The 13,705-nt window shown below is 49.9% G+C and overlaps 1 protein-coding gene across 1 annotated transcript in view; it reads right to left on the bottom strand.

Moving 5' to 3' along the window:
- Positions 1-1,065: 1,065 nt before the first annotated feature.
- EIF2B3 (eukaryotic translation initiation factor 2B subunit gamma) overlaps positions 1,066-13,705 on the bottom strand; it is a 74,218-nt gene continuing 61,578 nt past the window's right edge. Inside the window, exons 11-12 of the mRNA XM_003767183.4 lie at positions 6,948-7,051; positions 1,066-1,249 (exon numbers count right to left, since the gene is read on the bottom strand). Of these exons, the coding sequence (XP_003767231.1) occupies positions 1,197-1,249; positions 6,948-7,051 (157 nt within the window). The 3' untranslated portion in view covers positions 1,066-1,196. The remainder of the gene's footprint in view (positions 1,250-6,947; positions 7,052-13,705) is intronic.

Genomic DNA, 13,705 nt, shown 5'->3' with positions numbered 1-13,705 from the left:
CTAGGGGCAGGGGCAGGGCTCCCTCTTCCCAGATCCTAGATGTTCCAATTTAGCCGAGGAAATGTTTTCCTCTCTCCTGAATTGGGTAGGGTCACCCTTGGGAACTGAGAGAAGAGAGGGAAACAAAGGAGGGGGGGCTTTCCTGGGTCAAGTGGGGAGGTATGTCCTCCTCCCCCTGCTCCCCTAGGGCAGGAACAACCAGCATCAAGATCAATCCAGACTAGCAAGAGTTAACTCCCCAGGCCTTGGGATTTTTTCAGTAATGTATAAACTATTATTTCAAATTATTTTTCTTAATTACTGCCACCCACTGGGAGGACCTTCACTTTGATAATTCTGGGCCATGAAATCTCACCCCAGGACCTACTTTTATCTCCCACCAAACACCTGCAGGTCATAAAAGCAGAGGAAAGGAGACCTCCCCACACTCTCTTCTTGTGCAGGGAGGAGGGAGGAGGAGGAGGAGGAGGAGGAAGGGTAGGATCCCCTGCCCATCTGCCTTCTTCAAGATGCAGGGATGGGGCCAGTGAATAAGAGGTTATTTCAGGGCACTAGCCAAGGCCCAAGGCCTATGGGCCTTTCTGACTGGGCTACATCCTCAGCACACCCTGGAAGAGCCTGACCTTGGATCCCAACCAGCATAAGTTCTGGGAGTGACTGGGCGCTGGAAGGTGCCGGTGGGAGCAGCACAACTGGTCTGGGACAGTCACAAGGTCACTACGAAGCTCCCTGGTCTTGGGGCAGAAGTTGCTAAGAGATTTTTCTTGATTGGGGAAGGAGAGATAAGAGCTAGTCCCTGGGAGGGCTCCATCCTTGGCAGCAAGGCAGGAAGTGCCTTCTCGTCACCTTCCTCAGAATGATCCTGAAGCTGCCGGTTTCTGGGTCGGGGTCGGGGAGGGGGGAAATAGTAAGGCTGAGCAGGGCCCCGAAGGGAGAACCTCTGTTTACATCAGCACAGATGGCCTGTGTCACTGTTCAACAGCAGACTGTGTGGTCCTCATGGCGACGTCCTCCTGGCCAAGGCTCATGTGCCGGAGGACAGGATAGCCTCAGGAGTCTATGGAGCCCACTGGAGACATGTCTTTATTGGGAGAGCAATACAAACAGAGCCAGACAGGAAAGTAGTTGTGGTCGGTAAAGACCGGGCCTCTGCCCAGTCCTGGGAGACTTCGGAGCAGATGCAGACGCCGACAATCTCAGATCTCCATGAGTTGGTCGTTCCCCACAATCACCTCGTTCACTCTCTTCGCTAGAAAAGGAAGGAAAAAGGCTTGTTGAGAGCTAAGCCCTTTTGCAGCCTGCTTGGGGGTCCCCTACCATCTCTGCTCCTCCCAGGAGGAGCTCTAACCTCGATCCCCTCTCCAGAGCTCACCATCAACCTCTGAGTCTGGCTGAGGAGGAAGTGCTGACATTCTTTCCTTCCCCCAAGTATCACCGAGTCTCTGAAAATGAACATCTAGAATAGGGATGAGAGGAGAGAGCTCAGATTCCTTAAAATACTGCCCAGTCAACAGCAGAGGGTGCACCCTAATACTGGTGTCCTGGGGGACAGTCCTGAGGGATGCAGACTAGTCCCGCTCAAGCTTGTCCCCTGAGAGCTCAGGTCAAGTCTGCTCCATGAAACCATGGACCACTTTCATGGGGAACAAAACAGAGAGAAGAGATGGGAAAGGATGGGGAGATGAAAGGGTGGCACACCCTCCTTGTCCTGGGGATAGTCTGCTCCCAATTGTCTCCAAGACTGAAAAGACCGCTCTTAGGACTTGGGGAGAATGTCCCAAGAGAGGCCTGACTCTGGGGCCTGAGATGGTACTGGCAAGGGTGGCTAGGGAGGCTGAACAGAGAAGGAGCCCAGAAAGGGGTTGGAGGGTGGAAGCATCCAGAGAGAGAAACAGGGCAGCTAGGAGATAAAGAGAATCCAGCTGAAGGCCATGGGCCTCTGGGGCCAGAGCTCATGCACAGAGAGGGCCTCCAACTGCCTCATTGAGCACTAGAGACAGCTGCCAGTGGGACTTGGCCCTGACTTGCAGCAGCTCCAGCTGTTCCAGGTGCAGTCTGCCAGTGGGGGGTGACTTGTTCCAGGTGGGTGAGCTGCTGGCTCCTCCCCCCCTCTCCAGACATCTCCGAAAGATCCCAAAAGGACTGCCTTATTGGTGGGGCATGGGAGGGGGAAAGCTGCCTCTGCCTCCTTGTCTGGCCAGGTCAGCAGAGCTGGCAAGTGTCCCGACTCCTGCTGGAGTTACGTAGATGATAAAGTGACCTTTTCACTTCCTCCCACCTGGACCCCAGTATGGCCATTCTCTGGGGAGTGCTCCCTGTCACTGTGTCTCAAGGTCTCACCTCCATGCAGATGATGAGAATCTGTCCCCTCCCCTTCTTCCACCCTGCCCTCTGGTCTGAATTCTCCCCCTGGGTGTCACCAGTCCCTCCCACTCCACCTGTCCGGCATGGGGTTCATCCTTACTGACCCCCTGTGTGTCCTGGTACCCTTGGGGGACTTCCAACTGATCTCCAAATGCTATCCATATCCATTCCACTCCTGCCCAAGCCCTCCCCTGCAACCCCTTCCCACAGGGGCAAATTCCCTGCCTCTAAGGAAAGAAAGTTCTCCCCCCAAAGACCCTGGCCCCGGTCAGCAGCTCAGCACTAGGAACTTAGGATGTTTTACTTGTCAGTGGAAATAATATGAAAAAGGGTGTAGGCAGCTGTCTGCTTTGGGTCTTTCCATCTGGCTTAAGCAAAAACTTTCCATGAACGTCACCTCCCCCACAGTGGAAGATCCTTGAGAGCAGGGGCTGACTAGCTTTTCTCTTTGTATGTCTAACACTTACAGTGCTATGTTTACATAATGAGTACTGGATCAACACCTTTCAATCCACCCATCAAGCAATCCATCCACCTATCCACACACCCATCCGTCTGTCCGTCCATCCATCCACCTGTCCATTCACCTATACATCCATCCAACCCCTAATGCCTTCCATTCTAGTCACCTTTGGACTCTGAACAGAGCCGTTCCATGCTCCTTCCAGTCTAGCCTTCACATGCTGCCAGAATCATGTGGCCCTGGCTGCAGCCTTCTCTCTCATCATCCCTCTCCCTCTTGCCCCCCAATAAGGTGGAGGCAGCACTCCCACAACCCTGCCTGGCAGTCCCGCAATGCTCTTTCTGCCCCTTCCTAGTTGTCACCAGAATTCCTACCCAGTTTACAGTCACAAAGTGACGGTGAAAGAGGGACTTCTACCTGACCCAGAATGCAGCAAGGTCCTGATGACCGTGAACAACGAATCCCTCGAAGGAGCTGCAGCCCACCATTTTTTCGAGTGCATGCTTTCATTAGGCTGGAGACAATGATCGTATCTCACATTTAATTATCATTTCAAGTAGCAAGAATTCAAATGCCACAGCCCAGCCACAGGATTCCTCACTGACATTCATCAGGCCCTGGCTATCAGCCCCTGCTCATGACGATCATTGATAACTGAAAGAGGAAGCCTGCCCTCCAGACTGCCCGTCCCCCTCTGGCTGTTTCTGATGAGGAAGACTTCTGTCTCTCAATCCCAAGTTTCTCTGCCTGGACCTTCTTCCCAATACTCCTACTTGTACGCCCAGATTCCAACAGAGCAAATCTAGGCCCTCTTTCATGTAACAGCCCTTCAATCACGAAGACAGACACTCCTGGGTCTTCCCCTCCCCAGGCTGGACATGCCCCATTTGCTCCCCAATCTTCCCCTGGTGTGGTCCCCAAGCAAGGGTGGCCATCAGCTTGGCCACCTTCCAGCAATACGGTGTCCGAGCCGGCCCCATTCCCTCTGCAACACATCTCCCTGCACATCCAAGGGCCCACCATCTTCACCTCCTGCCTCCCCACTGTAGCTCCTTGCTCATTTTCTCCCCTGGAATTCCTGGGCTCTCAGAGTCACCTCAAACAGCACCGCTTTCACACAGAGCCATCTCTGACCTCATCCCTGCATTTTCATGCTGTGCTGCTTAGTGTGTACTCTTCTGTATCTCTGAGGACAGGGCCCGTTACACTTTTATGGGCACCTCCTGCTTACATGTATACCCTAGGAGCTTAAGAAATGCGTGGGGAACTGGCTGGTTTCCTAATGGAACTCCGAAGTCAGGGACCACATCTTCTTTAAAATGAGACCTCTTCCACTGCCAAGCACCACTTTCTGTACTCCACAGGTGCCTAATAAATTAAGGTAGTGAGGAGGGAGAGCAAAGCCTGTCAGTCTGTTTCTGAAGGTGCCAGAGAGAGTCAAGATCCTAGAAGGGAATTTCAAGGCTCAAATCCAGGCAAGTGAAATGTGAGAGGCAGAGACGGGAAGCAGAGGCACTGGCAGAGACTGGCTTCCCAAGTCACTTCCCTGCAGGCAAGGCTCCAAGGTGGGCTCGGCATTCGGCACATACTACTGCTCAGCCAAAGATGCCGGAAAGCTCCCCCTTCTCACCTCTGCTCCTCTGGCTTCCTTTAAAAGTCTGTTTCAAGTTCCCCCTCTCTGAGGAGCCCTTCCTGAGCCCAGATGCCAGGATTCCCCCTCGCCTCATGACCTTGCCTCTACTTATCCATGCCCGTGCTCTCTCCTCGGATGGAATGGAAGCTTCTTGAGGGCAGAACAGTCTTTTATGACTCTGCCCCTTGGTGCTTGTTGATGGACTGAATCTGGAGCCACTGGCTCTGTGGGAATTTCTGCTCAGCCACTACACTGGTGATAATGTGGGTGGCTGATTCCTGTAAAGGGGGGCTGCTGCTCTCAACAGACTGATGCTTACATTAGGAAGGGAAAGGGAGGGAGTTAATGCACTGGGTCTCCTGGGCCCCTGGAAGGCTGGGGTCGGGGGCTTCTGCCTGCCCTGCCTCCTGGCAGCTTCCAAGTCTCTCAGAAGCTGCTGTGGGCCAAGCTTTGTGCTAAGTGCTGGGAACACAAGGAGAAGGAACAAAGTTCCTGCCCTGGAGGGGCTCTCAGACTAACAGGGAAGACAATATGCAAACAACTGAGTACAAACAAGATAGACCCACGAGACACTGGAGCTCATCAAGACAGGGAAGTTGCTGCCATGAGGGGGACTGGGAAAAGCTTCCTGTGGGAACATGGGCTTTGCTGGGAACCTAAAGGACACCAAGAGGCAGAGATGGGGAGGGAGAGCACTCAGCCAGCAAAACTGCCCGGAGTTGGGGAGCACCTTGTACAAGGAATAGGAAGCAAGCCAGAGTGTCACTGTCAGAGGCTGCACAAAGAACAAGTGTACGTGTGTACACTGAGGGGAAGGGGAGCGTGTGGTATAAGGCTGGAGAGACAGGTCATAAAGAGCCCCCAACAACAGAGGATTTCTGTATTTGATCCTGGAGGTCACCAGGAGCCACGGAGCTTCTCGAGCTGTGGCGGGGGGGATGCAGGTCCAAGCTGGGATATAGGAAAGTCTCAGTGCTGAATGGAGAAGGCCCCAGAAGGCATTGCAATCGTTCAGGTGAGGTGCCAAAGGCCTGCACCAGGGAGGGGGCGGCGTCAGGAGAGAGGAGGCGAATCTGAGAAATGTCACAAAGGTAAAATCGCTAGGTCTTGACAAGAGATTGGCTGTGGGGATGTGAGAGAGGGTCTGAGAATGATTTGTGGGGTCTGAGCCTAAGGGATGGGGAGCGGGGCCATAGGGAAGGGAGGAAGTAGGGGATAGGAATTAGGGGAGAGCTAATGAGTTCTGCTTTGGACAAGTTCAGCTAAAAATTCTACAGTATGTCTGGTTCTAAATGTCTGAGGGTGGCTGCAGAAGAAAGACCAGAGGTCAGCAGTGGGGTCAGCTGCAGGCTGGATAGAGGAAGCCTTGGCCCACGTGGCCCCCAATGCCCCCACAGCTCCGGCATGCTGAAAGTAAAGGCAGGCAGGCAGGTGGGCCCTGGGGACCACAGGAGGCTGAGGAAGGGAGGGTGGCCCAAGCCCCAGGCACTGGCCCACCAGGGAGCTGGGACCCTGAGAGGCGGCCCTGCCCCGTGTTTACTCACTCCATTACATCTCCTAATTTAGAAATCCTTTCTACCAAATGGGAAACAGTCCTTGGCTGCCCCGGAGCTGCCGCTCTGCTAGACTGGGCAGGAAGCTGCTGCCTTGGGGAGGGCGGGGTTGGGGCTCTGCACAGCATGGAGCATTTCAATACAAATACAAGGGGTGAAGGAAGAGATCCTGAACTTGGAGCTGGGAGAGGAAGCACAGGCAGACCAAGCGGGCAAGGGAGAGGGGGAGGGCCAGGGGAGCTTTGGCCCTCAGACAGGCTGTGCTGCTCTTTATTTCTAGAAGCCGCAGAGACCCCCATCCCTAGATTACCTAAAGGCTGAAGATGAGAAGTACAAGGACCGTGGCTGAAATGTGGAGACCCCCCTGTTATATTTTTAACAACTACTGATGCTGGTTTCTAAAGAGCTCTTCCTCCGCCTTGCCGGCTGGCTACATGCTGAGGGCACCTCTGCCTCGGAGAGGGCCTCCCTCCTCCTATACCAGCTTAGCCCAGGCTGAGGAAAGGATAAGGGGGAACGGGAGGGATTCCTGGGTAGGTCGGGGGGGGGGCGGCTCTGAGGTCCCAGTTTTGAGATTCTAGAAGGGCTTGGGGAGCTCCAGAAGGAGTACAGTGCCACACTGGGATTCTTTCCCGGGTACAACTTGGGCTTCCCTGGGGAGGGCAGGAGGTATGTCTAGTTAGGGATTAGGAAGCTCACAACTTCCCTGGAAGCCATCAGTCCCTGAGCCACAGATCTGATACCGACCAGCAGAATCTCCCCACCTCCCTCTCTGGCCCCCATTTTCCCTTGTGGCCAACACTGCGCTGGACTGTGTGGCCCGGCAATTCCACCATGTTCTACACACTAGGTCCACTTGTGGAGGCTATTGCAGCCCCACCTCCCACTTCACCCCAACCATGGCCCAGTTCTCCGGGCCGCTCCCAGGCCTTACCTTTGGCTTCTATCCGCTGCCCGCTGCCGACCAGGCAGTCCTTGATGTCTGCACCTTTCTCGATGACGGCGTTGTTACAGATCACACTGCCCTGGATGCTGCACCTGTAAGACAGAGGCCCGATCATCTGGAGAAGTTCGAGGCGGGCAGCAGGGCTGGGCCAGGCTCGGGAAGAACTGCCCCCCTTTCCCTGCAGAGAGCTCCAAACCGGCCCTGCGTGCATGAGCGTGTGTGTGTGTGTGTGTGTGTGTGTGTGTGAGTCCATGTGCATATGCTCACACACACAGCTGGGAGCCGGGCACAATTAGCAACAGGCCAAATCCCCTGCCTGGAACAAGAAGCTAGGAGGGGCGCGTGCCCCACTTTGGCAGGCGCAGGTAGGCCCCTGACTTATTCCTCAGAACCAGCAGGCTGAGGGCATGGGACAGAGTCCAACTTCTGCCCACCAGAAGCTTAAGATCTAATTAGACCCACAAGTCAGCCCAATTCTATAGCCTAGTCCCCTCTATTTGTAGCAATAGGGAAACAACAGGGCCCAGATACAAATCCCAAGGTCTCCTCCTGCCTCAGACACCCACTGCTCTGGTGCTAGACAAGCCATTGAATTTCTTTCAGCCTTAGTTTCTCCATCTGTGAAATGAAGAACTATTAGGACCTGCTTTACAGGATGTGAGAAACAAATGAAATCATGTATGTAAAGCCCTTTGTAAAATTATATAAATGTGAGCTCTTATTAGTAATCAGACAACTTGGGTTCAATTCCAGCTCAGAGACTTCTCTGGGCCCATTTCTTCCTCTATAAAATGAAGGGGTCAGACTAGCCGGACTCTGAGGGCCCTCGGCTCCAAACCTAGGGCCCCGCTCACGGCGCGATTTGCACCAGGAGTGCAGACCAAAGACAGAGTGGGGAAAAGGGGAAGAGGCGTCAGTAAGAGAAGGAGTGAAAAATAGGAAGGCGGGGGGGAACTGGCCAAGGAGACTGGGGTGGGGGGGTTTACAAGGACTTAAGGTGCAGACCACCGAAGGAGACCCCCCGGAAACAGCCCCGCACTCAGGAAGGCCGCTGGCCAGCCTGGCTGGGCTGTCACTCCCCCTCCCCCCACCATTGTAAACAACAAACCTCAAAAGAAACCCAGAGACAAATGTACACAGTCTGTAACATTCCAGGCCCTTCTTTATCGCCGTTTTGTTTTTCTAAAAGGTCAGAGATTGCATGAAAGGGGAAAGGAGGCCCAGCACAGTCTTGTTCTTGTGTGGGCTGGGTGGGCCTGGCCTGTTCTGGGGGGAGGCCCAGCTAAAAAGGCTCCCAGGACATAACAAGCTGGGGCTTGGAGGACAGCGCGAGTCTTGGCCTCCTAAACCCTCTCTTGCCTCCTCCCTGTGGCAAAGCAGCAAAGCAAAGGCCGTGGAAACCAGGGGGGAAGGATGCAGTCCAGGGCCTGGGAAAACTCCCAAATGAGCCAGGAAGAATCTGGGAAGCAGAACGAGGAGATCCCAGAGGAGGAACGGCCTGCACCTTTCTCCCAAGGCCTGCTTCACTAACTCAAGGGTGCATAAGTAGCCCAGCTCTTGGCAGGGCAAGACCGCCCTGGAAAGCAGAGGCTGGAACTCTGGGCAAGCTGCGTACGCAGAATGGAGGTGGGGAGAGGGACGGTGGCGCCCACATGTGCAGCACTAGCAGGAATCCCAAACTCAACCCTCAATTACACCCTCCCCGTGATGGTCTGAGGCTCTGCAATGAAAATGATGAGCGTGTCGGGAAGCCGGACTCAATCACTGAGGTCCGGGCCTCGAGGTCACTCGGAGCCAGGAAGGACCAGCCTGGGGAGGCCTGGGGTCCCAGCTGGCTACCAGGCAGGCAGACTGAATGAAAGTCCTGAGGGCGGGGCTTCTGGCTTGTTTCATCCCCTTAGGGGATTCCCTCCCCATCAGCCTGCTTTGGGGGCACAGGAATAAGTGAGGCACCTAATGGGAGACCAGGTGGATCCAGAGACCCAAGTGGGAAGCATGCAGGCCGGCCGAGGCTGGAAGCTGGGCTGGTTATACACAGCCCCCCCCGCCCCCCCCCACACTGACCCTGGGCAGAGGCCCGAAGCCCAAAAGACCAACACAAACTCATGCAAAATGCCGAAGCACCCTCCCCACATCCACTCCATTCCTAATCTTGCCTCTCAGTATTTTAGGAAGCTCTACTATGTGCTAGCAACTGCACTAAATGCTCCCCCCATGACACCTTTTGTATCTGTCCTCTTTCCTCCCCTCACACAGCTACCCCCTAGGCCAGCCCCTCATCATCGCCCCTCAACTACTGCAATAGCCCCTTTAGTCTCCTTGCCATTTCAAATCTCTCCCATCTCTCAGCTGCCAAAGTGAAAGTCCATATTTTCAGTGTCAACATTATTATTACAGTTTGTCTTTTTTTGGGTCTCTTAAAAATATCACCTCCATTTTTGAATCTGTCCTTCCCCTTCCTCAAGTTCACTTTCCCTTGAAACAAAAGGTAAGAAAGAGGGAAAGGCTATGTCTTATAGACTATGGTATGTTCCCTCACCAGAGAGAAGGCCATCTTCCTCTCTCAGCCCTTCTCCAAATAGAAGAAAGCAGGTCAGTGTCTGTTCCATCCATGGACTATGTTAGTGGTCACTGCCCAAGTCTGCACACTTCCCTCCCCATTGGTTCTTAGGACTTCCCATACATCTAAGGATTTTTCATATTTATAATTTCTAATGACTTAGAAGAAGATTCCATTCCACTCATGAACCACAACAATCACTTTGTTTCCAGTTATTTGCTGCTACAAAAAGTATTGCTATAAATATTTAGTTCTATTTCTAGCCTTTGGATGGGATTTAAACTGTGTGGTGAGAGTCAGAGGGTTTGGATATCTTAAAGATTTCCAAAATCCAATTTCAATCACTTTCCAAAATGGTCAGGCCACTTCACCCACGCTACCAAAACAGAGTTTTAGTGTATACTTTTTCACTACTCCTCCAATGCTGACCATTTTTGGGCAATTTGCTGGGAGTGAGGTGAAACTTCAAAATTTCTCTGATTTACATTTCTCTTACTGGTGCCATCTTTTCTCGGATTACTTGCCCACTGGAGAATTGTACTTGATATCAGAATATTTGGGTTAGCTCCTTAGGCATGCTGGATATTAGGCCCTTATTTGAGACATCTGTTCAAAAATAGCTGCACTGATTTTGTTGGTACCAAAAACTTTTCCCACATTGATATATGGCACAAGCACAAATCTAAGTCTCCTGTTCCAGAATCTTCAGTGGTTCCCTCTGGATTTCTAGGCCCAAACGCACACTTTTTGGCACTTACACATCTTCAGTCTGTCTCCAACTGATTCCGTATTCCCCTCCCTAGATATTCCCATCACTGTGTCCCCATAGAGGACATTTCATCTTTTACCTCCATGTCTTTGTACAGGCTGCTTCCCAAGCCTGGGATGCATCCTTCTTTCACCTTTTCTTCTTGGAATCTGTGGCTTCCTTCAAGATTCCTATCAAGCCCAACCTTCAAAACATTAGTTTCCTTTTCCTATCCCAATTACCTAGCACATTTTTCATACTGACTTACCTATGTCCCTGGTAAAATAAACTTTCTTTGGAGACCCAGCAGCAGCCAAGTGCCTTGCCCACAGCAGGCATTTAATCAATTCATAGTGAATAAATGGATTTACTCCTCTGCTTAAAAACCTTGAATAGCCAATGTCAACCTCATCCTCAGACTAGCAACAAGCTCCTGCTAAAAAAAAGTAGCAGGCTCAAGCCAATCCAGCAAAAACTTTAAAAATCTCCTATTATGTCTAAGACAGGTCTGGAGGGGAGCCATAGGGCACAGGAGAAAGGCTTTGGCACTTGCACTTACAATTTATGGGGCTTTGGGCAGGTCCTCCTAAAATGATAAAGTCAGATCAGTTCAAGTCCCTTCCATTCTGTGGATCCTTCTGTCTCCTCTGCTTCATTCACATCATGCTATTACCTTGGACATGCCCCAAAGCTCTGTCCCAAGGCCTCTTCCCTTTTCCTTTTGTACTCTCACTTAGTGACCTCATCAATTCCTATGAATTTCATTATAATCCCAATGTAGATGATTCCCAGATCTGTTTCCAGACCAATATCTCTCTCTCTTTTTTTTTTTTTTTTTTTTTTAATTTAATAGCCTTTTATTTACAGGATATATACATGGGTAACTTTACAGCATTAACAATTGCCAAACCTCTTGTTCCAATTTTTCACCTCTTACCCCCCCACCCCCTCCCCTAGATGGCAGGATGACCAGTAGATGTTAAATATATTAAAATATAAATTAGATACACAATAAGTATACATGACCAAAACGTTATTTTGCTGTACAAAAAGAATCAGACTCTGAAATATTGTACAATTAGCTTGTGAAGGAAATCAAAAATGCAGGTGTGCATAAATATAGGGATTGGGAATGCAATGTAATGGTTTTTAGTCATCTCCCAGAGTTCTTTTTCTGGGTATAGCTAGTTCAGTTCATTACTGCTCCATTAGAAATGATTTGGTTGATCTCGTTGCTGAGGATGGCCTGATCCATCAGAACTGGTCATCATCTAGTATTGTTGTTGAAGTATATAATGATCTCCTGGTCCTGCTCATTTCACTCAGCATCAGTTCGTGTAAGTCTCTCCAGGCCTTTCTGAAATCATCCTGTTGGTCATTTCTTACAGAACAGTAATATTCCATAATTTTCATATACCACAATTTATTCAGCCATTCTCCAACTGATGGACATCCATTCAGTTTCCAGTTTCTAGCCACTACAAAAAGGGCTGCCACAAACATTCGTGCACATACAGGTCCCTTTCCCTTCTTTATAATCTCTTTGGGATATAATCCCAGTAGTAACACTGCTGGATCAAAGGGTATGCACAGTTTGATAACTTTTTGAGCATAGTTCCAAACTACTCTCCAAAATGGTTGGATTCGTTCACAACTCCACCAACAATGAATCAATGTCCCAGTTTTCCCACATCCCCTCCAACAATCATCATTATTTTTTCCTGTCATCTTAGCCAATCTGACAGGTGTGTAGTGGTATCTTAGAGTTGTCTTAATTTGCATTTCTCTGATTAATAATGACTTGGAGCATCTTTTCATATGACTAGAAATAGTTTCAATTTCTTCATCTGAGAATTGTCTGTTCATATCCTTTGACCATTTTTCAATTGGAGAATGGCTTGATTTTTTATAAATTAGAGTTAATTCTCTATATATTTTGGAAATGAGGCCTTTATCAGAACCTTTGACTGTAAAAATATTTTCCCAGTTTATTGTTTCCCTTCTAATCTTCAGACCAATATCTCTCATCTCCTTTTCCACATGACTAACTATCTTTTGAATATAAAATGGACATCCTAAGCTGAATTCTTTTTTTTCTAAACATATTTCCACATTTATTATGTTGCACAAGAAAAATCAAATCAAAAAGGAAAAAAAAAAAAGCAACAAGCAAAAACAACGACCAAAAAAAGGTGACCACATTCAGTTTCTATAGTCCTCACTCTGGGTGCAGATGGCTCTCTCCATCACAAGTCTATTGGAATTGCCTTGAATCACCTCACTGCTGAAAAAAGCCATGATTATCTCATAATGTTGCTCTTGGTTCTACTCACTTCACTTAGCACCAGTGCATGTCTCCAGGCCTTTCTGAAAACATCATCCCACTCATTGCTTCTTACAGAACAATAATATTCCATAACTTATCCAGCCATTCTCCCAGTGATGAGCATCCACTCAGTTTCCAGTTTCTTGCCACTACAAAAAGGGCTGCCACATTTTTGCACAGGGGGTCCTTTTCCCTTTTTTATAATCTCTAATCTTAATCCCCGCCCCCCATCTTCCTAATATGCTAAAAAATTTTATTATTTCTACCTTCACAACATCTCTCCTTTCACTCACAAAGGGACCATACTTCTTGTATGGACTATACAACAAACTTAATTTATAATAGTACTCTAGTTAGTCTCCCCCTTAAAGTGCACAAGGGGGTTTGCCTCTATTCTACTTTATCTTAGCTTCTGCCCATAGTGTGGTTGTTTCCTAGGCAGACACCCTGGGCTCAGCAGAGAAAGGGGTTGGTGAACACAAACAGAGCCATTCTAGCTGGCCTAGAAGGATCATGAGACAAATAGGGAGAAAGTGCTCTACAAGGAGAGAGGCCCCTCCTTAGAGCTCCCTCCCTTCCAGCTGAGGCTACAGACTGGTATTCTCTGAGCTGAGTAATACTGATAGTCAAGGAGAGAAGGAGAAGAAAGCACTTCAGGCCGAGGAAAAATTCTGGACAAAGATATGGAAAAGGCTAAAAATCAAGTCCAAGGGAACAGTGAGCGGTCCAGTTTGGATACAACTGCTTCATGAAGCAAGAGTCAAAGTAAAAAAAAGTCTGTTTGGATCTAGACTCTAAATAAAATGTAAACATTTGGGGTTTAAATACTGGAATCAAGTGTTTACATTTTATTCAAGAGGCAATGGGAGCCACTAAAGATACCTGAGCAAAGCAGCAGGACATTAGGAAGCTCTTTTTTGGCAAGATACACTGGAGTGGAGAGAGAATGGCAAGAGAGAGACACTGGGAGGCTGCTGCCATTACCTAGGTAAGAAATGATGAGACAAAGTCTGAACTTGCCCCGCCAGCTAGCTCACTGATGCCCTGGAATCACAAACAGCGTCATCCTGTCTGGCTCAGCCACACTCGGAGCCAGCAGTTACACAGCCCTC

The sequence above is a fragment of the Sarcophilus harrisii genome, chromosome 4, assembly GCF_902635505.1.
Source record: "Sarcophilus harrisii chromosome 4, mSarHar1.11, whole genome shotgun sequence".
Taxonomy (NCBI): Eukaryota; Metazoa; Chordata; class Mammalia; order Dasyuromorphia; family Dasyuridae; genus Sarcophilus; species Sarcophilus harrisii.
This window is presented reverse-complemented; position numbering and strand designations above follow the sequence as displayed.